This window comes from Furipterus horrens, unplaced genomic scaffold, assembly GCF_987537825.1.
Source record: "Furipterus horrens unplaced genomic scaffold, mFurHor1.1.pri manual_scaffold_2, whole genome shotgun sequence".
Taxonomy (NCBI): domain Eukaryota; kingdom Metazoa; phylum Chordata; class Mammalia; order Chiroptera; family Furipteridae; genus Furipterus; species Furipterus horrens.
Genome location: NW_028327172.1, coordinates 98119470 through 98145201, shown reverse-complemented (window position 1 = coordinate 98145201; position 25732 = coordinate 98119470). Strand labels below are relative to the sequence as shown.

Below are 25732 nucleotides of genomic sequence, written 5' to 3'. Positions count from 1 at the left end.
TGAAGATGCTGTCATGGGTCCTTCTCCAACTAATGGTAGGAGTACTGGGAGGAAAAGGGAGCCCCACCTCTGGCATCAGCAGTCCTGAGGAGATATTGGGACAGTCCCCTTCACCCTCCCAAGTGGTTATGGTCTGAGCTATGTTCTACACGGTTGTGCGGTGTCCCCTGCCTTGGGCTGCACTTATGTTATGCTGTTGTGGTGCTGTGGAACTCTCAGCTGGACCCCATGTAGTGTGGAATATGCTGGATTTGCATATAGGAGCCAGAGGGTACAGCTGGGTCACTGTTTGCTCAGGTTTCCAAAGAGGAAATCAAGATAGGTGCAAGTCCTCTGTCAAAATTCACTAATTTCTTATAGTCTCCTCCGCTGTATGAATTTAGGAACATTTCTTCTAATGCAGTCATGGTTTTTTGTTCTTTTAAATTTTAAGTATATTTTATTGATTATGTTGTTACAGTAGTTCCCATTTTTTCCTCTTTGTTCCCCTCTGCCCAGTAGCCCCCTTCCCTCCAGCAATCCCACCTCCCTTAGTTCATGTCCATAGGTCATGCATATAAGTCTTCGGCTTCGCCCTTTCCTATTTTATTCTTAACATCCCCCTGTCTATTGTGTACCAACCAATTATGCTTCTTAGTCCCTGCACCATTTCCCCATTTCTTCCCCTCCCCGCTCCCAGCTGATAACCCTCCAAATGATCCCCATACCTATGATTCTGTTCCTATTTTGGTTTGCTTAGTTGGGTTTTGTTTTTATTTTTTAGATTCCGTTGTTGATAGTTGTGAGTTTGTTGTCATTTTAATATTCTTTCTTTTTCTTTCTCTTAAGTTCTTTTGACATTTCATATAATAATGGCTTGGTGATGATGAACTCTTTTAGCTTCACCTTGTCTGGGAAGCACTTCATCTGCCCTTCCATTCCAAATGATAGCTTTGCTGGAGAGAGTAATCTTGGTTGTAGATTGGTTTTCATTACATTGAATACTACTTACCAGGCCCTTTCTGCCTGCAAAGTGTCCTCCGAGAAATCAGCTGATAGTCCTATAGGCACCCCCCTGTAGGCAATTCTCCGCCTCTCTCTTGCTGCCCCCAGGACTCTGTCTTTATCTTTCACCTTTGGCATCTCAGTCATGATGCGTCCTGGTGTGGTCCCCTCTGGGTCCAGCTCACCTGGGGCCCTCCGTGCTTCCCGGACCTGTGTGTCTCCTTCACAAAATTTGGAAAGTTTTCCTCATTTTTTTCAATTCTTGCTTCCTCATTCTGCACTGGTTGACTGTTTTTTTCTTCCTTATGTTCCAAATCATTGATTTGAAAACTGGTTTTCTTCCCTTCACCATTGGTTTTGTGTGGATTTTCCTTTGTTTCACTTAGCATAGCCTTCACTTCTTCCCTTATGCATTTGCCATACTCAAGCATATCCATCAAGCCTGTGAGCATCTTTATCACTAGTGTTTTGAATTCTGCGTGTGTTACGTTGTATTATCTCCTCATCTGTTAGGTTGGCTGTCTCCTTGTTGCTTAGTTCTCCCACTGGAACCTTGACCAGTTTCCCCTGTTGGGCCATACTTCTCTGTCTCCTCATTCTGACAGGCTCCTGTGTTTGTTTTCCTCCGTGTCCCAGGTAGAGCTGTAGCTCCTGTTATGTTGTAAGGGGTAGAGCCTTAGGGATTCGTCAGTACAAGGCGACCTGTTCCACCACGTTATGGTGCTGTATGTTGGGGAGAGGTCAGAGAGGGAACAATGACACCTGCCCAGTACTCGCCCCCCCTTCCAGGCACCTCTCCCACGTCCACACCTGACTGACGCTCCTGTAGCTGCTGCCCTGGCCGTCGTTCCCAGAGAGGGCGGGTCTGCGGACTTTCCAGGACTGTGGGGGCCTATAAACAAGCGGACTCTGCCAACACTGGCAGTTTCCACCTCCACTCCAACCCCCACTGATCTGCACAGTCAGAAGCAATGAGGGTTGACCTTCCCCGGTGCTGGGCTGCAAGGTTTGGTCAGGAGCTGGGAACACTCCCCAGGTGTTCCTCCTGAGCTTCAAAATTCATGACTGCGCTTTCCACCAGCCTGCCACTGCTGCCACCCCCGCCGCTGCCGCTGCCGCTGCCGCCGCTGCCGCCACACATCCTCTCCGCCCCAACTGCACTCCTCCCACCAGTCTGGATGATCATCTTTTCTCTATATCCTTGTTTGCTGGACTTCCATGCAGCCTGATTTTCTGGAACCTCTGGTTGTTTCCAGTTCCGAAGGAGTTGCATTCCTTCCCAGTTGTGGAGGTACATGCAGCGTGTCAGTCCACGCCTCCATCTTGGCCAGAAGTCTAATGCCGTCATGTTTAGTATTGCCACATATAAGGGTTTACTTGTGTATTTTTAAATAGTTTGAGATAATTTCTTTAAGAAAAATTGGGAGGTGGTTTTGGATTAAATAGTATGAGTGGAGAGCTGCTTTGGGGGTCAAGTGTTTGTTGCTTTGTTTTAAAATTCTGAGCTATTTGCAGTTTATCATGTTTCAGTGAGGTTTTCTTTCCAGGTCAGAGAAATTCCTTTTGGTCTGACCTGGCCTCTCTTGTTTGCTAATTGGAGAGTATAAATGTTTGCAGGCAGGTTTTTTCATGAGGCTGGATGGTTAAGCTTATGGATCTCCTGGATTGGTTATTTCTTTTGTAGGTACTAGAAAAATATTCAGCATTTTTGTTGGCTTTAAAGGATCTCATACCACATAGTAGTTAAAGTCATGGCCACACAGTGTGCTCTGTGCACTGCTGAGGCCGTAGGGTGGGGCTATACCTTCAGGTGTTGGAGACCATATTTTAATGTTCACAAATTGTATTTTCTACAGTTCGAATCCAGGGCTGCCTGGTGCAGGACTGGAATGAATACTTCTTAAGTATGTGCATCTTTGATATGTAATAGGATATAAATCATTATTTTCTGATGCTCAAGTTAGTCAAATACATTAACTGGTAGGTGATATATTTTTCATTATTCTTTTTTTCCACTTTAAGCAAAAAGAAAAATAGTACTTTAACCATATTTTTTCCTTCAAATTTGTACCCCTGACAAAGCTGATCCTCCTTCAATAGGAAATGCATCAAAAGGACATAGCATGAGTTTATTATAGAAGCTGGAATAATATCTGAGCGGATGACACTCCCTTTCCTCTTCAACTTCAGTCACATGTGTAACGATCTCAGACAAATTAAGTTTCCTGTTCATCCACAAATGGAGCTGAAAACATTCACCTGCCATGATTTTTGTGAAAACAGTCATGTGTGAGTGTGAGTGGAAACAAGAAGTCCTCTGTAACTGGTGCCACCCCCACCCCCCACACTGTTCCCTTTCCTTAGTAGAGAAGGGTGTGAGGATGGAAAGGGTCAGGAGGAGGGTACAGTGCCAGGTGCCTACTTTCATGGAGCTGATGTTATAAAGCGTGTAGAGATTTTGAGTTCTGCAGCAGACTATCCTGTAGGTCCACCTTGTATTTTAGGGCCTTTGGCTTGGATCTACCCCAAAGGCACTACTTCACATTTTCTCCTCCTTTAGTAAAGCCTTCTGTCACTGCGTTCGGCTCATTAGCTAAAAGACCCCAGGCCCTTGCACATTCCCACTAGGACTAGAGCAGGAAGAACTGGGTTTGCCATGGTGAATTGTTGTCTTGCCTCTTTTTCTCAGGTTATAGGCAGGTTTATCCGAACTTAAACTTAACTTTTGCCTGGCATTCAAGGTTGGTGATGCTGGAGACTCAACTTCTGTGGATGAGAATGAAGGTCTTTATTCTGGGCTTTGGGTTCCTCTTTGTTGCAAGAGAAAGATACTTGGATGTTTCTTTTCCCACCTCTAAAATGTTGTATGGAATGCCAGCTAGAATGATCACACAGCATTTCTTGAGCTAGCTCTCGTAGTAGAGGATAGGGGTAAATAGCATGGCATGCCCATGGCATTTCTTTTGGAGTTAGGAGAACATAAGCCTATGTTTGTTAATTATAGCCTCTGAGAAACTCTTGTTCACATACATTTTTTCTTTTTATCCAATAGAATTATTACTTTTGTTTTCTTTTTCACACATGATTTATACAACATGGTGCTTACTTTTTTGGCTGTGCTACAAAACACAGAGGATGGTGCATGGCTTTGGGGAACTTATCTAGAGATAAACAGAACACCATGCATGTACAAGGACATAGGCTCTTAAGTGACAAACATGTGGTATAGATAAATACTCTGGGGTTGGAGTACATTTTACAGAGGATGTGGTTTCAATCTGGATTTGGAAAGGTACATACAAATTGGGTAGTTGGAACTGTAAGGATAAGAGTGTTCCAGATGTGTGGAATAGATTCAATAACAATAACAAAAAAATAAGGATTAATTAATGCACAGAGCCAATATTGAGCATCTCCTCTGTTTCAGGCACTATTCAGTAAATAGAACAGTTGACGACCCAGCTTGAAGCCTGTCTGGGAGGATGGAAGAAATGTGATGGGAGCCATGGAAAGCCAGGAAAAGCAGACTTGCAAAGAGTGTTAGTTAGGTACTTAGCCAAGGATGTTGGATTTGATCTTCAAAATGTAGTGAGTCACTGTAAAAGATTCATATTTCAGGATATTGACGTATGAAATGGGTATTTTGTGAATATGAATGTACCAGCAACATACAGGACTGGATTGAAAAGATTAAAGAGTCTAGAAGCAGTACATGAGTTAGAAAATAATCACATCAAGAACAAGAGATGAAGGAAAGGGAAAAAAGGAAGTCATGTATTTACTAATTATTTATTTAAGATTATAAAATTTAAAAATAATCATATGTTCATAGTGGAAAATCAGAAAATATAGACAGTGACTGTAGGTTGTGTGTTGATGCCTATAGGTAGCACTGTCTTCAAACTAAACATAACATCTTACATAGATCTGTGCACAATGTTTCAATTTCTGTACAATGTTTCACTGATTTGATCTGTTCAACCAGTTTCTTATTGTTGGTATGTGTTATTAAAACATCTGATTTAATATATACACCTTGAATGGGCATACACATATTTTAAGTTCCTGGGTCAGTGGCTGTGTTCATTCTTAAGCATTTTGACACATGGTATCATATTCTACCTTTCTATAACCCTTCATCCCCTGGGCCCCAGTCAGAATGTGTGTGACAATTTAGAACTCAGGAGCAGCATGTGAGAATGCTGTCTTACTGTACTGTTATGACTGCTGGGTCATTAAATTTGTTTTAAATTAATCTGTTTTGCTAATTGTTTCTGTTGAAAAACTCCAACATTGGTTGAGAGGATTGTACAAAATATAGCTGTGTCAGTTGACGTGTGGTTGGATTTAACCAGTAGGAGGTAAAATGGGAAGTGGGAGGCTTATGATGAGATAGTCTTGGAGTAGATTCTTCTTCCTCTTTGCTTTTGACTATGTCTTTGCTGGTCCCGTCTCTTTCCAAAGTCCAGGTCCTGACCTGAAGGACAAGGTTCTGCCACAGCAACCCAACCATGGGCTCTTAGCCAAAAGAGGTGGTTGTAACTTCTTCTATGACTGATCTGCCCCCACCCCACTGCCATCCTTGTTTGAATCTCAGCTCTCAAATCTTTGTAACTCGCTTTTTCTATTAATTACCCTGTGCTTAAAATAGTTGGGATGAATTGTATTTTCCTGGTTGCACTCTGAATGACAGATATTTACTCACTCACACACACACACACACACACACACACACACAGTTGGGCAAAAGCAGGTTTATAGTTGTGAGTATGTAAAACAGTTTATTTTTGTATTATCATTAATTATTGTATGTTTTCCATATGAACTGTAAATCTGCTTCTGCCCCCCTCACCCTTATACACTCCTGTACACACACAAACACACATACACCCAGTCTATGATATTTTAAAGGACTTCATGACACTTTGAAATACTTTAGCATACATCCCCTAATAATAAGGACATTCTTTTGCATAGTCACAGAACTATTATCATACCTAGGAAAATTAAGAATAGTTTCCTAGCATTATCTAATATCATATCCATATTAAATATTGCCAAACTGTCTTCACCATGTCTTTCATACTTTTTATTTTAACCTCAGCAAATAGTTGAGGTTAAATAGATTAAGTCAAGGCTTATGCACTTTGATCTGGTATAGTTCCCCAGTTAATTGTTTTTTATATGACAAATAAAAAATATTTTCTATTGAAAAATTCCTGAACTACAGAAAAATAAATCACCATAAACTGGTGAAACTAGATAGCCAACATAGCTATATATAAACAGCTTCACCTTTTCCTAACTTCCCTGTCTATTTTGTACTTACCAGTTATGCTTCTTAATCTCACTTTTCCCCTCTTCCTCCTCCCAGCTGATAACCCTCCAAATGATCTCCATACCTGTGGTTCTGTTGCTATTCTGGTTGTTTGCTTAGTTTGTTTTTGTTTTTATTTTTTTATGCTCTGTTGTTTATAGTTTGTTGGTCATTTTAATGTTCATACTTTTGATCTTCTTTTTCTCAATTAATATGCATTTCATATAATAAGGTATTGGTGATGATGAACTCCTTTAGCTTTACCTTGTCTGGAAAGCACTTTATGTGCCTTGCTGGATAGAGTAATCTTGTTTGTAGGTACTTGCTTTTCATCACTTTGAGTACTTCTTGCCAGTCTTTTCTTACCTGTAAAGTTTCTTTTGAGAAATCAGCTGATAGTCTTACAGCCTTTTGTAGGTAACTTTCTGCTTTTCTCTTGCTGCTTTTAAGATTCTCTCTATCTTTAACCTTTGGTGTTTAATTATGATGTGTCTTACTTTGGTCCTTTTTGGGTCTAACTTGTTTGGGACTCTGTGCTTCCTGGGCTTCTATGTCTCTTTTCTTCGCCAAATTTGGGAATTTCTCCTTCATTTTTTTATACATAAGTTTTTGGTTTCTTGCTCTTCTCTTCTCCTTCTGGCACCCCTGTGATTCGGATGTTGGCACATTTAAAGTTGTCCCAGAGGTTCCTAACCCTCTCCTTGTCTTTATCAATTCTTGTTTCATCATTCTGTACTGGTTGACTTTTTTTCTCCCTTATGTTCCAGGTCATTGATTTGAACCTCTGTTTCCTTCCCTTTACCATTGGTTTCATGTGGATTTTCCTTCATTTCACTTAGCATAGCCTTCATTTTTTCCCTTATGTGTTTGCCTTACTTACGCATGTCTGTCAAGTCTGTGAGCATCTTTATTACTAGTGTTTTGAATTCTGCATCTGGTAGGTTGATTATCTCCTCGTCACTTAGTTCTCCCTCTGGAACCTTGATCTGTTCCCTCTTTTGGGCCATACTTCTCTGCCTCCTCAACTTGATAGACTCCTGTGTTTGCCTCTGTGTCTTAGGTAGAGCTGTCACACCTGTACATTTAAGGGGTGAAGCCTTAGGTATTTTTCAGTACTGGGTGACTGGTTTCACCACTTTGTGGCACTGTGTGTGGGGGAGGGTTCTTAGAGGGAACAGTGCCACTTGCTCAAGACTCTCCCCTTTTGCAAGCACTTCTCCTGCTTCCCTCTCCTGCTTCCCGTATGGGACTGGCGCCTCTCTACCTGGTACCCTGGCTGTCGTTCCCAGAGTGGGTGGGTCTGTGAATATTCTAGTATTGTAGGGGCCCTCTAAGGAAGTGGACTCTGCTGAGAGACCGGCAGTGTCTTACTCTGCCCCAACCCCAGTGGTTTTCACAGTCAGAAGCAATGAGGCTTTATTTTCCCTGGTGCTGGAACTACGACCTGCATGATCTGGTCTGGTGCTGGGAGTGCTCCCCACGTGTCCCTCCCTACTTTTTTTTGATGTGTGACTGCGATTTTCGCCCACTGGCCACAATCTCAGTAACCACTGCCCCTGGCTGCTGCTGTTGCTGCTGCCGCTGCTGCCGCTGCCGCTGCTGCCGCTGCCGCTGCTGCCGCTGCCGCTGCTGCCGCTGCTGCCGCCACGACCACACCATGCCCTTTCTGCCCCAGCTTCGCCCCTCCTGCCTGTCAGGATGACTATTTCTTCTTCATATCTTTTTTGGTGTACTCCCATGCAGCTAGATTTTCTGGAACTTTGGTTGTCTCCAATTTTCAGATAGTTGGTTTCCTTCTTAGTTTTTGAGGGAGATGCAGTGTGTCTACCTGTGCCTCCATGTTGGCTGGAACCGTACTTATTTATTTTTTTTAAAGGATTTGTGTAGTTGTGTTGTTAAAAGCCTCACATTTTGGAGTTGTCCCATTGCTTTCTTGCAGGGTGTTCTGCAGATGCTTGAGATAGGGCAGGTTTAGCTTCCATTCAGGCTACTGGAAGAAAAGATGTGGAATCGAGGGAATATCTGAAATGCCAGTTTTATTCTGGGTACTGGGACATTTAGCATTCGTGCTTGCTTGCTCCCACCAGTGGGAGTCCCACCCCTCCTATATACTATGCATAGACAAAGCCGGCTGCTTCCAAAATATGACATATCAATGCTTATATAACTGCGAGTGCTCTGTGCATGCGAGTCTAGTTATTATCTCTAAGCTGCTCATGTTTGGACATCCGAGTGAGGGAGCCTGACTGACTCCATTTTCCCCACATGGGGTCATTTAAGTTTTTCCCAGTTCACAACTCACAAAAGCACATTATCTTGCTGGGTAATCTGAGGATTGCCTTTATGGAATATGAGAGCTTTCTTGAGGGTGGAATAGGGGTTATTTTGCATTAGAGCTCTTCCTGTACTGTTGTCTCCTGTGTTTTGCAGTAGTGTGGACATCAGCATTCCTTCTTACCTGCAGCTCATCACATCCCTGTGGTTCCTTCTCAGGAGGTCTTAGAAATCTTCCCTCCACCCTTTCCCAGCCCCTCTTCTTTTTCTGGGTGAGGAGCAGTGTTCTTGGGTGGTTTTGTCTCCAGATCCCCTCTCTGAGCTCTGTCCATCTTTGGGGAACCTTGGCTGACTGGGACATTTGCTTCTTGGTAGACTTCTCTCCAGCTATGTGATGAATGAACTTCTTTCCTCATTTATTGTTCATGTTTGATGGATTTTTGTTCATCATAATGTAAAATTATTGTTAGTGTTCAAATCTTTGGTTATTTTAAATGTACATATCCTAAGTGAGAAACATTCTTTTATAAATAGAGTGTTGTGTCATTGTAACCAAACAGAAGAGGTTTGGCTGCCTGCTGCCACAAGAGCCAAACTTGTGAGGCAGATGCTGGTGCAAAAGGAAAGAGGTCTTATTCAGGTGTCACACAACCTGGGAGAATGATGGGCTCCCGTCTCAAAGACCATCTCCTCTTTCTGTCCAAGCCTGCTGTTCTTCCAGAGATAGGGAGGGGAGGGCTTCTTTTTTTCTACTATCCAGTTATCTTGCTAGCTTTTCATGTGCTCAGATCCTATCCATTCATCTTTCAAGCTTTCAGCACTCAGTGTAAGAACCTCCCCCTGCCACCATTTTGGCCAATGGGGAGACTCCCTGGTGCTCGACTGACTGTTTTGCTAACATCATGTTAGTTTTTTTACCCCAAGACACGTATACTGATTATAGAATTAGTGTTTTGGCATTTTTAAAAGTAACTTTACTTTTTTTGTTCAACTATATTTCTAAATTTCTGTAGCCAGTACAGCAATGATTGTACTATTATTTCAAACTTTTTAGTGTAAACTACCACAAAGTGCAGTCAACAAGTTATGCTCTAAGTTGTGTAAAAAACAGTTTTCCCTGATGGATAGTTGACAATTTCCTTGAAAATACAGCAAGTCCTTTGTCTGTTGAGAGAAAATTGTGTTAGTGAAAGCTGCCAGTTAAAAATCTCCCAAGAGACTGTTGTTGCAAGGACTGTATTTCTCAGTGGCAAAAATGTCCTCCCTAGTTTTTATACTCTTGTGGGAGGAGGTCATTTTTATGTGGCCTGCTCAGATTTTTTTGTGTGTAGTATGTTCATTTGGGATTACTTATTATTTCCCTCTTGGTTTCTTCTCTCCAAATGGTTGTTTCCTTCCATTCAGTGTGTATTATGGCATGGCATTCAATAAATGCCAACTTGATAATGTGCTTTGGCATGGTGTTGTCATGGCTATTTGGCATAACTGACCAGTGAATCAGGTCCCCTCAACAACTGAATCTCATAATTAAACAATCCTTAGTCAGATAGTTGAAGGATTATAAGCCAAGTTTATAGAGTATTTCAAGGAGGAGGGAATGGTCAGTGGTGTTAAATCCTGTGATATATCAGGAAGATAAGTTTTGTGTACAGACCATTGCATTAACCAACATGGATGCTGTTGGTGGACAGTTTTGGGAGTGTGGTGGGGAGGAAGCCTGGTTGGCATGGGGTTATGAGAGAAGAATCTGTGACAAATCTTTTAAAAATTTTGTTGTAAAGAGGATCAAAGAACTGATATAGTAACTAGATGGTAAAGTAGGGTCAACAAAAGGTTTTGTAGTATTATTTTAGCATGTTTAAAAATAAAATATTAACAGCTTAAATAGCTCAAAGTTGACATCTGAGTGCTATTTTCCGTATTGTAGAATTGGAGATAACCTCTAACTTGTCTTAGGGTGTTCTGGTCAGGTAAAACTCTTAAAGAAGCAGATGACTGAGTAGTCCTGATGGATGGGGAGAGTTAGCCTGGAGGTTAAGGTGGGTCTCCAGGCACTGGAACACTGGGCATGAGGGGTAGGGCTATAGTTATGCAGGGCTTAATATAGGCAGTGACAGGGCAAGTGATGGGGAAAAGGCTGGAACATAGGTTCTGAAATATACAGTTAAGAGGTTGTGAAAAGCTTTAGGTGGAAATTTATTTCAAACGAGTAGCTCCAAATCTTATGTAAAGGCTGTAGGTTATGATCTCATTGCAGATAGTGAGGAGGATTGGGAAGCTTAAAGCTTTTTTTATAAGCCACATTTTAGAGGTCAGTCTGATTCTGTGTGTATAAAAGTGTTTTAGAAATGAAAGTTGTTATTTCAGTTGATTAGGTCATCCACAGCTTGCTTGGGGTGAAAAGAGGGCAGAATGATGTATTCTAAGTGGCTAGGGAATGATGGTTAGGGGAATCTTTTCTTTTTGGTTTTTTAGTTTTACTTTTTAAAAAAGATATATTTTATTGATTATGTTGTTACAGTAGTCCCAATTTTTTTCCCCCTTTGCTCCCCTCTGCGCAGTAGCCCCCTTCCCTCCAGCAATCCCACCCTCCTTAGTTCATATCCAAGGGTTGTGCATATAAGTTCTTTGGCTTGATCCTTTCCTATATTATTCTCAACTTCTCCCTGTCTGTTTTGTATCAACCAATTACGTTTCTTAATCTCTACACCATTTCCCAATTTCTCCCCCTTCCCCCTTTCAGCTGATAACCCTCCAAATGATCCCCATACCTATGATTCTGTTCCTGTTCTGGTTTGCTTCATTGGATTTTGTTTTTTATTTTTTAGATTCCGTTGTTGGTAGTTTTGAGTTTGTTGTCATTTTAATGTTCATAATTTTGATCTTCTTTTTCTTAAATAAGTCCCTTTGACATTTCATATAATAATGGTTTGGCGATATGAACTCCTTTAGCTTCACGTTGTCTGGGAAGGACTTCATCTGCCCTTCCATTCTAAATGATAGCTTTGCTGGATAGAGTAATCTTGGTTGTAGGTCCTTGCTTTTCATCACATTGAATACTCCTTGCCAGTCCCTTCTTGCCTGCAAAGTGTCCTCTGAGAAATCAGCTGATAGTCCTATAGGCACCCCTTTGTAGCTCTGCTTTTCTCCTGATGCTTTTAGGATTTTCTCTTTATCTTGAACCTTTTGCATTTTAATCATGATGTGTCTTGATTTGGTTCTCCTTGGGTCTAGCTTGTTTGGAACTCATTCTGCTTCCTGGACTTGTATGTCTATTTCCTTCACCAAATTTGGGGAGTTTTCCTTTATTACTTTCTCATATAAGTTATCAATTTCTTGCTCTTACTCTTCTCCTTCTGGCACCCCTGTGATTCGGATGCTGGTATGTTTAAAGTTGTCCCAGAGGTTCCTAAGCCTCTCCTCATTTTTTTCAATTCTTGTTTCCTCATTCTGTACTAGTTGACTGTTTTTTTCTTCCTTGTGTTCCAAATCATTGATTTGAACCGCAGTTTCCTTCCCTTCACCATTGGTTTTGTGTGGATTTTCCTTCGCTTCATTTAGCATAGCCTTTACTTCTTCCCTTATGCGTTTGCTGTACTTAAGCATATCTGTTTTGAACTCTGCATCTGTTAGGTTAGCTATCTCGTCGTCGCTTAGTTCTCCCACTGGAACCTTGATCCATTCCCTCTTTTGGGCCATACTTCTTTGTCTCCTCATCTTGACAGGCTCCTGTGTGTGTTTGCCTCTGTGTCTTAGGTAGAACTGTAGCACCTGTTATGTTGTAAGGGGCGGAGCCTTAGGTATTAGTCAGTACGGGGCAACCCATTTCACCACATTGTAGCGCTATATGTGGGGGAGGGATTTGAGAGGGAACAATGCCGCTTTCTCAGTACTCGCCCCTTTTCCAGGCACTTCTCCCACTTCCATATGGAACTGGCGCCTCTCTAGCTGTTGCCCTGGCTGTCGTACCCAGACTAGGTGGGTCTGCAGACGTTCTAGAACCTTGGGGGCTCTTTAAGTAAGCAGACTCTACCAAGAGACCGACAGTTTTCTTCCTTCACCCCAACCCTCACTGGTTTGCACAGTTAGAAGCAATGAGACTCTGTTTTCCCTGGTGCTAAAACCTTGAGCTGTGCGGTCTCGTCTGGTCCTGGGAGCACTTCCTACATGTCCCTCAATATTTTTAAAAACATGTGACTGAGGTTTCCGCTGGCCTGCTGCTGCCACCGCCACCACACCAGGTCCTCTGCCCCTGCTCCGCCCCTCATACCCGTCTGGATGAGTATTTCTTCTTTATATCTTTGTTGGACTTCCATGCAGCTCGATTTTCTGGAACTTCTGGATGTCTCTAGTTTTGAGAGAGTTGTATTCCTTCTTAGTTGTAGAGGTAGATGCAGTGTGTCTACCTACACTTCCATCTTGGCCGGAAGTTCAGGGTTACCTTTTCTTTGTTGACCCCCATGTGAGAAACACAATAAAACACCGGAACACAAGACTTGAGTAGCAACGTGAGGTGTTTATTCATGAGTCTGCAGTCAGGCGCACAGCCAGTCAGGGGCAGGCGCACACGAAGTATACAAAGTAAACTGGTTTTATACTAACATGATTAGCCCCCCCTCCCTAACACGATTATTCCATTTGACTAACTTAGGCATGGCTTCGTGAGAGATTCTCTTGGAGGACTTCTCAAGGATATGGATTTGCTGACTTCCAGCCCTCAGTCTGAGTCAGTAGCTCTGGGGTGGGGTCCAGGAATCTGTATTGTAACTTACCATTAATATCTTTTGCCTCCTCTCCCCTGTACTTTCCTTTAAGAACCATACTTAACATTACCTTAAATTGGAAAAATGAACTGTTAACTTGAACTTTTTATTGTAATTCTATGTTGTGGGTAATTCAGTAGCTAAAGGTAAAAGATAATTTAGTGCATCTTTATTTGAGTATACAAATGTGAATGTGGAAGTTTAAAAGCAAACAACTATGTTCTCTCTTCAAGTAATTTTAAAACATGTTTTTTGTTATTGTGTGTATATGTGTATGTATATACATATATGTATGTATATATGTGTATACACATACATTTTTATATGCACATATAGAAGTATATGTAATTTTGCCCTTACAAAGTAGGTTCGAAGCACACACATTGTTTTCAGCTTGCTTTTGTTTACGTATGGTCTTGCCCACATTATCCCATGTCAGTGTATGAGGCCTGTTAGCAGGGAGTACTTTGAGCAACCAGAGTATGCCATCTCCTTTTATTCAGATATGCTATGACATTAGTTTTTCAGACATACACTATGTTACTTACTTATTGATATTTCTGTGTGTTAGATTGAAAGGTGGATAATAGGAAAGCAGGCAAACTTCAGAGAAATCAGTATTTCTGATGCAGGGCATTTAGCTGGTTTCTGCAGTTCCTGTCATAATAGTATATCAGCATATGAGCCAAAGGAATGAGTGTGTATGGGTGACTCAATCATAAAAGAAAAGGAAAATAGACTCAACACTAGCAATACAGAGTGACCTGAATTGTGCATTACTTGCAATAGCTTTGATGGGGCCTTTTTTTTTTAAATAGTGGGATGTTATCACAGTTAAAATTATTGCCTTTCCTTCTGGTGATGCTAACTTGATGCATTTGATGTTTCTGTTCTTTTGTACAGGATCCAAGCTACTGGATACAAGTGCATCGACTGGAACATGGAGATGGAGGAATATTGGATCTTGATGACATCCTCTGTGATGTAGCAGATGATAAAGATAGAGTGAGTTCAAGTCCAGGGGAAGCTGCTCTGAGTGCCTGTTGTGAAGACTGGGGAGGGAGTGGATAGGTGGGAATACTTTCCTTCCTGTTTTAGACACACATACTTTAAAGAACATTCAGATCACTCACTCTGGTATGTATGTTTTATAATAAGTATTGTGAGTCTTTACTGCCCTGAACCCTGGGGTATAAATGCTTTCTTTTCTTGATACGTGGGACTCAGTGCTACATTTTGAAATGTTAGAATTGCAACTTTTTAAATGGGTATTACCTTTTCAAGTTTTTTTTTTTTTTTTTTGCCATTTTCCCCTTTATTTTAACCAAACATAACATCTTTTCTGAGAACTCAGGCTTGTCATTATGATCATTATGTGTTTTGATGTGCGATATGCAGGTTTCTGAGTTCTCCTTCCCACTTTGGCCCATCACAGCTGCTAGCCTGTATGATATACCCCCTGGTTACAGAGCCAGTGCACATCCTGGCAGCTCCCTGTTTTCTAGGCTCTTGGAAGCCATCTTCCCCTCCATGTTGTCTGAGGCTTTTACCTGAATGCCATTGTGATTGTGGCCACCCACAGGCACTTCGGAATTTGCTTGTACCCACCCTTTTGTCTGCACTCTGAGGGAAGGAGGGGGAGGAATAATGACTATCTTTTCAGAATTTGTGAGAGGATCTTTATCTTTGCATATAGAAGTCAGCACATTCTTTATTGTAATGAGGCGATGAGACTTGACTAGGCTTTGGCCACACCTTCTGTGTTGACTTGTAACAAAATTATAGAAGGGCTTGACCGCATGCACAGTTGTATCATGTGGCTATGTAATAGCACAGGGTAGGTTAAACCAGCGTGGTTATGGCCTCAGGTTGGAAGGTGGTAAAATCATTTGGGCCTGATTGTTCTGGGGCTCTCATTATCAGGCTTTTGCCTAATCTATCATCTACTACTACTCTGGGTGAGCTGGGTGAGCACAGCTGTTATGTCTTGTTTATTCCTATGCTCTCATGGTTTCTGCCTCAGAATTGGTGCATGTCTTATATGTTTTCTTGAAATCTTAAGAAAGATGAAAAATTACCTTGAAGGCTATATGATTCACTAGCCGCTGCTATGGTGTGTTTTGTCTTTTGTAGCTACTGTGGGCCAGGAGCACGTTGGGTGAAAAATGCAGAACTTCCCTGCCCGTAAATGATTTGCAGTTATTTTTCTTGGTGCCATTTATCTGTTTTGGGCTTTCCAGTGAGCCTGAGTAGGTTACTCTCAAATTCTTTCCCTGCAATCCATGTGAAGAGTACCACCTAGAGATTTAAATTACACGAATTTTATTGTGTGGTTCAGCCCCAAAGCTTAAGGCAACTACAAACATTTATGGAGGTTTAAAAAAAAACATAATATATATTAATAAGGGAAGAACTAATGTATTGATCTTTTATTATTTTCCTTTTCCTTGTTTGATCATTTTATTTTCTTTTTTTAAATTATATTTTATTGATTATACTATTACAGTTGTCCTGATTTTTCCCTTTTACCCCCCTCTACCCAGTACCTCCCACTCCCTCAGGCAATACCCCCTTCGTTGTTCATGTCCATGGACCATACATATAATTTATTTGGCTACTCCATTTCCTCTCCTGTACTTTACATCCCCATGGCTAATCTGTAACTACCTACTTGTACTTCTTAATCCCCTCACTTCTTCACCCATTGTCCCCCACCCCCCTCCCATCTAGGAACCATCAAAACATTCTCCGTATCCATGAGTCTGTCTCTGTTCTTTTTGTTTAGTTTATTTTTTAGATTTAATTGTTGATTTGTATTTTTTGGTATTTTATTTTTCATGGTTTTGATTTTCTTTTTTTTCATAAATAAGTCCCTTTAACATTTCATATAATAATGGTTTTGTAACAGAACCCCAGGGCTGCTCCGATTGAAACAGAACCCACGGGCTGTTTAGTTAGGGGTCCGATTGCCCGCTGCCAGAATCATAACTCTGAAAACCAGAGTTTGGTGAAAAGAAAAAGAATTGTTTATTTACACAAAGTCCTGCCTCCCCCTCCCAGACCTGGCCAGTCTTAGGAAGGTCAGAAACACTGTTTCCCTACTTCCTAGGCACAGTTCAGCTTTACCAGCAGCTGCCAATCACTCAGTTCTGATTGGGGAGGTCCTTTCTGTGCTGTGGTGCCCTCCAGCTCTCAATGCAGGACCGCCTTGATTCTCAGCCTCCTTGCAAACTGCCTTCTTCCTGCAAACCATATGGATCTCCTCTCCTTCTCAAAGCAGCCTGGCAAGAGCCTCTTCTTAAAGCCGCCTGGAGACCCCTGCTCCAAGCCAGATGGAGGGAGGCCCACAAGAGCCAGAGAGTGAGGGCGTGAGGGCCAGAGAGAGCCTCCTAGAGCCAGAGCCAACCCCAAAAAATGTCCGCAGCTCCTTCTCTCTTCCTCCCTACCTCCTCTCTCCCCCTGCGTCCTCTGACGCAGTGGGTGTTGCAAACAGTTCTGACCATTCACAGAACCCCACACAGGCTCTGTCTGCTTCTTCCGTACCAGCCCAAGTCCAAGATCCCTCCCATCTCCCTGAGTCTTGGAAGTAAAGCAGATCTTTGCAACAATGTATCCAGCCACTAGCTCCAGGCATGCAAGGGCATCATGAAAGCTGCTTCCTGCTGCCTATCTCTCAGCGGAAAACTCTGGGGTTTGTTTTTGGACTCCCCTGTTTCTGTAACAGTTTCATAATGATGAACTCCTTTAGTTTTTTCCTTGTCTGGGAAGCTCTTTATCTGCCCTTACATTCTAAATGATAGCTTTGCTGGGTAGAGCAATCTTGGCTGTAGGTCCCTGTTTTCCATGACTCTGAATATTTCTTGCCAGTCTCTTTTAGGCTGCAAGGTTTCTTTTAAGAATTCAATTGACACTCTTACGGGAACTCCCCTGTAGGTAATGTAACTTCTTTTCTCATGCTGCTTTTAAGATTCTCTCTTTATCATTAACCTTTGGCATTTTAATTAAATGTGTCTTGGAGTGGGCCTCTTGGCGTCCATCTTGTTTGGGACTCTGTGCTTCCTGGACTTGCATGTCTTATTTCCTTCACCAAATTAGGGAAGTTTTCTTTCATTATTTTTTCATATAGATTTCCAGTTTCTTGCTCTTTCTCTTCTCCTTCTGGTACCTCTGTGATGCAAATGTTGGACCTCTTGAAGTTGTCCCAGAGGGTGCTTATACTATCCTATTTTTTTGGATTCTTTTTTCTTCTTGTTCTGATTGGTTGTTTTTTGCTTCCTTAGGTTCCAAATTATTGATTTGATTGTTCGCTTTATCTGCTCTACTATTGTATCTCTGTAAATTGTTCTTTATCTCAGTTAGTGTATCCCTTGTTTCTGACTGGATCTTTTTTATGCTCTTGACGTCCTCACTAAGTTCCTTGAGCATCTTTATAACCAGTGTTTTGAACTCTGCATCTGATAGATTGCTTATCTCCATTTTGTTTTGTTCTTTTTCTGGAGTTCTGATCTGTCCTTTCATTTGGGCCATATTTCTTTGTCCCCTTGTTTTGGCAGCCTCCCTGTATTTATTTCTATGTATTAGGTAGAGCTGCTTTGACTCTGTGTCTTGGTAGTGTGGCCTAATGTAGTAGGTATCCTATAGGATTCAGTGGGACAGCCTCCCCTATCACCCAGGCTGGGTACTCAGGGTGCGCCCTTTGTGTGGGCTGAATAAACCCTCCTCTTGTAGTTGAGCCTTGGTTGCTGTTGGCAGATCAATGGGAGGGATTTACCCTGGCTAGTCAGCTGCAAGTACTGGCTGTGACCACTGGCCACCAACCTTTGCCCTCTGCAGAGGAGCAGCTGTACAGGGGGAGGGTTGTGGTGCTCTGACATATCTGTAGCTGTCTGCTGGGTGCACAGGCTCTGGAGTATCCCGGGTGGTACAGACCAAGGTCAGCCCCTTCTTATGTTTTGCTTAGGGTACCCTGCCTGAATTATAGAACAATCTGAGATGGCTGCTACTAGTGCTGGGCCTGGGGCTCACTGAATCCAGCTGTTGGTTCTTTGATAGGATTTAGGAAGTTATGAAGCATGAGCCAAGATCAGTCATTCATATGGCAAGCAGCTAGGGTGGGCCAGTAAGTTGGATGGGGCAGAGTCTCTAGGGATCTCCAACGTGGGTCAGTGTTAGCCAGGTTGATGGAATCTTAGATAAGGCCCACTTATTGGCTCTGTGGGGGGAGGGTTTAGGAAAGGAACAGTGGCCTCTGCTCACCTTGATGTCAGACACTTCAGTTTCTCCCTGTAAGCAACTGGTGCCTTTCAAGCTGCTACACCTGGTGCTGGAGCTCAGATGGAGTGAATCTGAGTAGGTGAGTGTGTGTGTGGGTTCTTTAAGGTGAACTGCTTGGACCTTCAGAAGTTTCTTCCACTGACTCAGTCTCTGCTGGTTTTTGCAGTCAGAAATCATGGGAACTTATCTTCCTGGCACTGGAACCCTGGGCTAGGGGCCTGGTGTGGGGCTGGGACACCTCACTCCTGGGATATCCCTTACAAATTTTTATCCATCACACATGGGTGTGGGACTAGTTTGTTCTTCATCTCCACCTCTCCTCGCAGTCTGGATGGATGTGGTTTTTTAATTCCGTGGCTGTCAGAGTTCCCGTCAACTCAGTTTCTGATGGTTCTGTCTGATGGTTGTTTTAGTTTAATTTTGGTGTGGTTGTGTGAAGAGGCAAGCCATATCTGCCTACGCCACCATCTTGACTGGAAGTCTTGTCTTGTCTTTCTCCCTTCCCCTCCCCACCCCTCCCCTCCCCTCCCCTCCCCTTCCTCATTTCTTTCTTGCATTTTTTTCTTCTGTAAAAATAATATAGCTCCTTATGAGGAAAAATAAACATATAGAGAAGGACTTAATCACATGTAATAATTGTTGCTCAGAGTTCATCACTTGGATTTGAGTGGCCTTTGCATCCTGACCCTTCTTTTTCTTCAGATATAGACACACACATACTTTTTATTTTAAAGCAGATGGATTGAATAGTAGCCTTTTTGTCTTTGAGTTGCTTATAAATAATTTTCATGTCCACTAACCATAGCATATAGAAGTTACCCAAATCCTTATTTGTATATGCTAACATAACTGCATATATTTTTTTTTTACAAATTGTGTACTCTCTTATTGTACTTGTTTTGTTACTCTGGTTATTGTGGAAACAGCTGAGGTGTTGTCTGTGCACTTACATCATTGGTATCTTCAGTCCGAGCAGCAGTGATGAGCACTTGTTTCTCTCCATATGTGTTTCCTTTTTTATTTTTATTTTTATTTTTTAAGGCTAATTAATTAAAAACATTTTTAATTTACTTATTTTAGAGAGAGGGGAAGGGAGGGAGAAAGAGCGGGAGAGAACCATCAATGTGTGATTGCCTCTCATGCGCCCCCAGTGGGGACCTGGCCCGCAACCCAGACATGTGCCCTGATTGGGAATCGAACCAGCGACCTTTTGGTTCATAGGCCAGCACTCAATCCACTGATCCACACCAGCCATGGCTGTGTTTCTTTTTTGATGGTGCACAGACATAGCTTTCCCTCAAGTTGGTGCCGTCCTACTTTACATTTTGACTTTCTGCCCTTCAATAGAGGGGATGAGAACCAGTGTATAAGATTGCTTTTGAGGTGTGCCAAGTTTTGCTGTATTGCTTGGAATAACCCGCTGTGGATGTTGGGTCATTCACTGTATAAGTAAGTTTGGTGGGACTGTGACTGGGGCTCCTGAGGAGCCTGAGCTATATGGACTCATTACATTCAGCACCATGCAGTAATGCCTTACAGGTTTATAAAATACAGATTATGCTTTCTCACCATTCTTCCCAGTGCCCCCAGTCAACACACACACTCTGAACAGAGTCTGCATGGTAAGTAGGTAAAATATTGAAATGAAGATGTGCACAGTATGATTAGAAAAATCTTCTAAAATGTATTGAAACTTATTTTATGCCCTGTAAATGGCATTTTTGGTGGACGTTTCATATATATTTGAAAGTAATGTAAATCCTACAATTGTTGGATTCAGTGTTCTATGAGGATCAATTAGGTTCAGGTGGTTGGTATTCTTGTTAGATCTTTGGGGTAATTTCTTACTAGGTAACTTAAAATAATACACTCTTCTTTAACACAATTAACTATTAGATCGCAAACAAAAACCAAGGATAAGGCAGACTGATCTTCTAAAATTGTTACCTATTAAATTCATGATTTAATAAATCATGTTTTAGATTGTTTTCTTGTGCAAATTTGATGATGAATATATTTTCTGGAGTCTTTTCTGTTTCTTATACAAATTAAAAAATCCTTTAACCTGAGAAAAATGTTTTAAATATTAAGTGGAATAAATTTTTAGATAATTTTATATAATGCAGATTAAATTCAGTTTTCAAGTAGAAAAGTGCTAGAGAATATAATGTTTCACAGACTGAAATAGTTTTAATCATTTATTTGCTCAGTGACACTTAAAAATATATATGATTATTTAACATTTTTGGAATGAGCTTTCTAGATCAAAGGGCCCACTTTACGTTTTAACTGTAAAATATGTAATAAATAATCCAGAATTGCAATGTCCAAATCCCGCAGGTATTGTTGGATGAGATATTCACACAGACAGCCTGTGGTCAGTTGCATCCCTTTTACCTGGCTCTGAAATCTGAATGTGATCTAATCACCCTACAGTGTCTTTAATTGTTTTTGGCAGCTGTGCTGAGTAAAGATTTTGACACCTGCTTTTAGGCTTAAAAAAAGCATTACAGATCTCTAAATAATACAGTTTCTTCCTCTGAAAACAATGTTCTGTTTTATGAACAACCCTAGATACCTAGCCTAGGAAAGTAGCATGTCTGTGAGGCGGGCCTGGCTATCTGCATTTTGTAATCCTCCAGGTGGCTTTGAGGCTCACTAAATTTTGTAACCACAGGTTTAATGGCCCTGCCATAAGTCTCCATAATGGAGAGAATTGTCTGAAAGTGAAAATCTCATGGTCACTGTGACTTTGTGAAATTATTTTTTTTATAGAGGGAAATTACGATTAAGAGACACTAATTCAAATGATATCAAAAGAAAATTGAAGTACTTAACCGTAATTTTGCTCATTATTATTAGAATCAATGCACAGCACTGAGGTTTTCTTTTAGTACCTATACAATCCCAATGACCAGAGTTTATCCAAATTTGTTCAAAATGGTATGAGTGTGAGTTGTCTAGGGTTCTTGGAGTAGGTTTGATTTTCTAAAGTATAACATGTTCTAGATCTATACTTTGGGCATAAAAATGTGCCCTGTTTTCGTTGTCCATTCTCTACTGTACAACATAGTGATTAGAGTTAATAATACTATATTTTATGCTTAGAAGTTGCTAAGAGAGTATATCTTAAATGTTCTCACCACAAAAATGTACTAATTCTGTGATGTGATGATGCACATGTTAGCTAACGCTGCGGTGGTAATCATTTTGCAGATATATATTAGTGTGTCATATCAACACGTTGTACACCTTAAACTTATACAATGTCATATGTCAATTATACTTTAATAAACCTCAGGGGAAAAGGTAGGTTTTTTTGTACAATTTTAAAATATTACCTGGTTATAAATGACAGTTCCCTGGAGAAACAGCACATCTCAAAACAAATGGTCCAGAATAAACACTGCCACAAAAGCTGCTTTATAGTAAACTGCATCACTAAATAAAGTTTAGCTTAAGTTTTACTTTTTCTCATATCTTGAATGAAACATGTACAATCTAACATGTATATAATAAACTGTGATCGTCACACAAAGAAAAAAAAAGGAGGGTAAGTGACTTGGTTTCGTCTTTATTAATATTCTCTGAATAATTGTGGAGAAATAATTTTAAGTGATACATAAAATTGTGCCATTCTTTCATTTATTCATAGAGGACAGAAATCATATAGAAAGGAGCAAATTTTTTTTTCTGGGTTTTGTAGGAAAAGCACATTTGGTATCCTTTAATGGATCTACGAGGTCTCTCCAGAAGGTATCCAGCCATGTACTATTGAAGAAGACACAAGATACAAGAAACATTGTACATAGGACAGTCATACCTGAGTCCCCTTCGAAGTATGCACCTGGGACCCCACACAGTTCTCCCAGTCACCATCAGTTGCCCCATCGTGTTTTCCTGAATCTCATCAATGGTCTGAAATCACTATCCTTTCAAAGGTGATTTTAGTCTTGGGAAAAGCCAGAAGTCTCGGGCCACTAAATCTGGGCTGTAGCAGGGCTGAGTCACCTGGGTCATTTGATATTTTGCCGAAAAACTCTGCACTAGATGTGATGCATGAGTGGGTGCATTGTCGTGATGAGGCTGTGAATCACTGGTTGCCCATAGCTGTGGCCTTCTAAATCATCTGAATAGTTTCCACGGAGCAATGTTCAAGCTTAATGTAAAATTTGACACAGATTTGTTGCTCTGCTCGCTCAGTCATTTTGAGTGTGATGGCCACACAGTACACATGCTCAGTCAATGGCATCTACCACCCTCACTGACTAGTATGGTGAAGTTTTCATTCTTCATGCATGGGCATTCCAGTCCATTCTCATTGGCTGCCAGATTACATCGATGTTGCGCTAACCATTCTTATTATATTAATGGCTGGACTTTTTCTGGACAGACCTCATATAATTTCAGTATAAGTCAACTAATATAGTCACTAAATTTTTATTCAGTGGTTGCTACACATTGTGTCAGCTTATGGTCACATTTTTGTTTCAGCCCTGCAAGGTACATGGTAGTGTCCCCATTTTAAACTAAAGGGAGAACCAAATATGTTTTCTAAAGTTCCAGTTCTTTTACATTTTTGCGGTACTTCCAGACCTAGATACAGTAGTCCCTCTCTATATCGCGGTTCACTTATCGCGACCTCACTGTATCGTGGTATTTAAAAAAATATTATATTTAATTATTTATCATGGGTTTTTTGCCATATTGTGGGATTTTGCAGCACTGTATATGTATGTTGTTAAAGTTACATAGGTTTAAGACTAGAATATGTTGACCCCAGGCAGAGGAAGCTTCTTGTACAACAACCTGAAGTAGAAAAATGGTTGAGGTGTGTTTGTGGATCCAAAGGGAATTAGTGTTGCTGATGTGAGGTGCGTGACTGGGAGAGGGGAAAGATGGTGGGGTTGCAGAGAAGGTAGGGTGGGGCTGTTATTAAAGGCTATATTAAGTAATTTTGAGATTTGACATTAAATGCAACAAAAATGCCACTGAACTGTCAAACTGTGGATTGACATAATTAGATGTGTACTTTTAGAAGATTGCGTTGGGAAGAATGCATCGTAGATGGGCAAGAGAGGGGAGAAGATGATGCTTTCTGAGCCTAATGTAGACTTGCGGATATATTAATGGGGTTAAGGTATGTTTTGGAGTTATGTTTTCCAGGATTTCAGGCTGTGAAGAATGAGGATAAAGGAGTTATGTTAAAGTTTTAACTGGAGCAGATCGAGTGGGGGGTATGGAGGTTTCATTTATTGTTGACAGGGACAAGACAGTTCTGTTTGCTGTGGGAGGTTCATTTAAGGAGATGAGTTAAGGAATGGGATAAAGGTTTGCAATAGTCAGTGACTATCCTTCCTATTGGGATGTTTAAACTGATTTTGAAATGCCTTTAAGACATCCAAGAAGAGATGTCAAGTAAGTCATTGGACATGTAAGTCTGAAGCTCAAGGGAAAGATAGGACTTGGAGATACGCATTTGTAAATCACATTTATAGGAGTGGGCAAAAGTAGGTTAACAATAAATAATAATACAAGAATAAACTATTTTTGTGTAACTCACAACCGTAAACTTACTTTTCCCACCCTGCCTATAGAGTAGATGGTAAAGACATGCAACAAATAGTGTTTACACATCGCAAAAATTTGCAATAATTCTAACCTAATAATCTGTGTTAGTTTCTCTGGTGTTATACACCCTTGACTTAATACTTGCCTTGCCTGTGATGGAAAATGCTAATAAACTTAAATTAGAGAATTAACGTAAAATGTGGAGAAGTTCTCCTGCATCAAAACATTTGAATGAGTGCTCGCTTCGGCAGCACATATACTAAAATTGGAACGATACAGAGAAGATTAGCATGGCCCCTGCGCAAGGATGACACGCAAATTCGTAAAGCGTTCCATATTTAAAAAAAAACAAAACATTTGAATGAGAGTAATATAAAATTTAGATTTTTGAGAAAAACAACTGAATTTAAAAGACTAAAAGGCAACAATGGAGGGAGATTACTCCTCAGACATGAGTCAGTGGTAGTATTTTTCTAAAATATGTACAGAAAATCACACTCAGATAGCCTCTAGAAATTTATGAGCATTATAACTGCCTGATGTTAGATGACAAGCACTTGACTGCCACCCAGGAAAGAGCATATTTAATATAGCAAAGGCACATATTATAAAATCAGAAATCCACATGGAATAGGGAGAATTCAGATAATGCTTGCATTGAAATGTCTAATACATTTCTTGACTTTTCTTACAAAAAATTGGTAAGCAATACTTTTTAAGATAACAGTCATATGATGACTGTTTGCTCTCAGGTACTTTGTCATTAGCACTAATGTTAGTGTCAGCAGAAATTTCTCAGTTCTAGGAAATTCACACTGAAACGGACCAGCAGTTACATTTTTGTAGTAGCATCATTTTCTTTAATTTATCTCACACATTCCCATTGAGTATCTTTCTCATTACAGGCAGAACTGGAAATATTGAAGTGAGTAGGGGTTGGTCTTGTAAATAGGAAGGTGAAAATGCTAACAAAATACTTTTTCAGCTACAGTGATTTTGTTCCATATTGTGTAATTTGACTGTCCTTTACCTTTTTTTTATTAGTATAAGTTAAAGTAATTCTAAGTAGTTTTAAAGCAAGAAATAGTCCCTATGTAGGTGGGAATATTCAAGCTGGATGAACTAGGAGGTACATTTAGGTCAGCCTCCAGACCAGAAATGCTTCCTTATCCTTAGTGTTGGTTCTGACTTTTCCTCTCTCCTAGAAAGGCAGTCTCCAAAGATGTTCTACCTTCAGTCACCACAATATATCACTGTTCTTCCAGCTACCTTGGTGAAGAATTAGAGTTGTTTTCTATTTCCAGTCTGTGGCAGACCAATACTTTTGTAAAATACAATGCAAATTAATTGCAAGTAAAAATTGGTTAATGTTTTACTTGCTTTTATTTTTCATTTATAATTAGAATCAACAGACAGAATTATTCTGTCAAAATGCTATAAGTGTTTCCAAAAGCATATGCTATTTCTGTACTTACTGGAGACTGGGTATCACTTCGAATAGTAGTATAATATATAATTCTTTGCTAAAAATTGTTGCCTTTAAACTGCC

The 25732-nt window shown here is 40.7% G+C and overlaps 1 protein-coding gene and 1 non-coding gene across 16 annotated transcripts in view; both read left to right on the top strand.

Annotated features, from left to right (window-relative positions):
* Positions 1-25732, top strand: part of PARD3 (par-3 family cell polarity regulator) — an 817661-nt gene that overhangs the window by 124501 nt on the left and 667428 nt on the right. For all 15 annotated transcript variants that reach the window (XM_090266179.1, XM_090266183.1, XM_090266178.1 and 12 more), the window contains exon 2: positions 14242-14343. In XM_090266179.1, the coding sequence (XP_090122305.1) occupies positions 14242-14343 (102 nt within the window). The remainder of the gene's footprint in view (positions 1-14241; positions 14344-25732) is intronic.
* LOC150019146 (U6 spliceosomal RNA) lies at positions 24419-24525 on the top strand. The gene has a single exon (XR_016509376.1). It is a non-coding gene; the product is annotated as a U6 spliceosomal RNA (small nuclear RNA).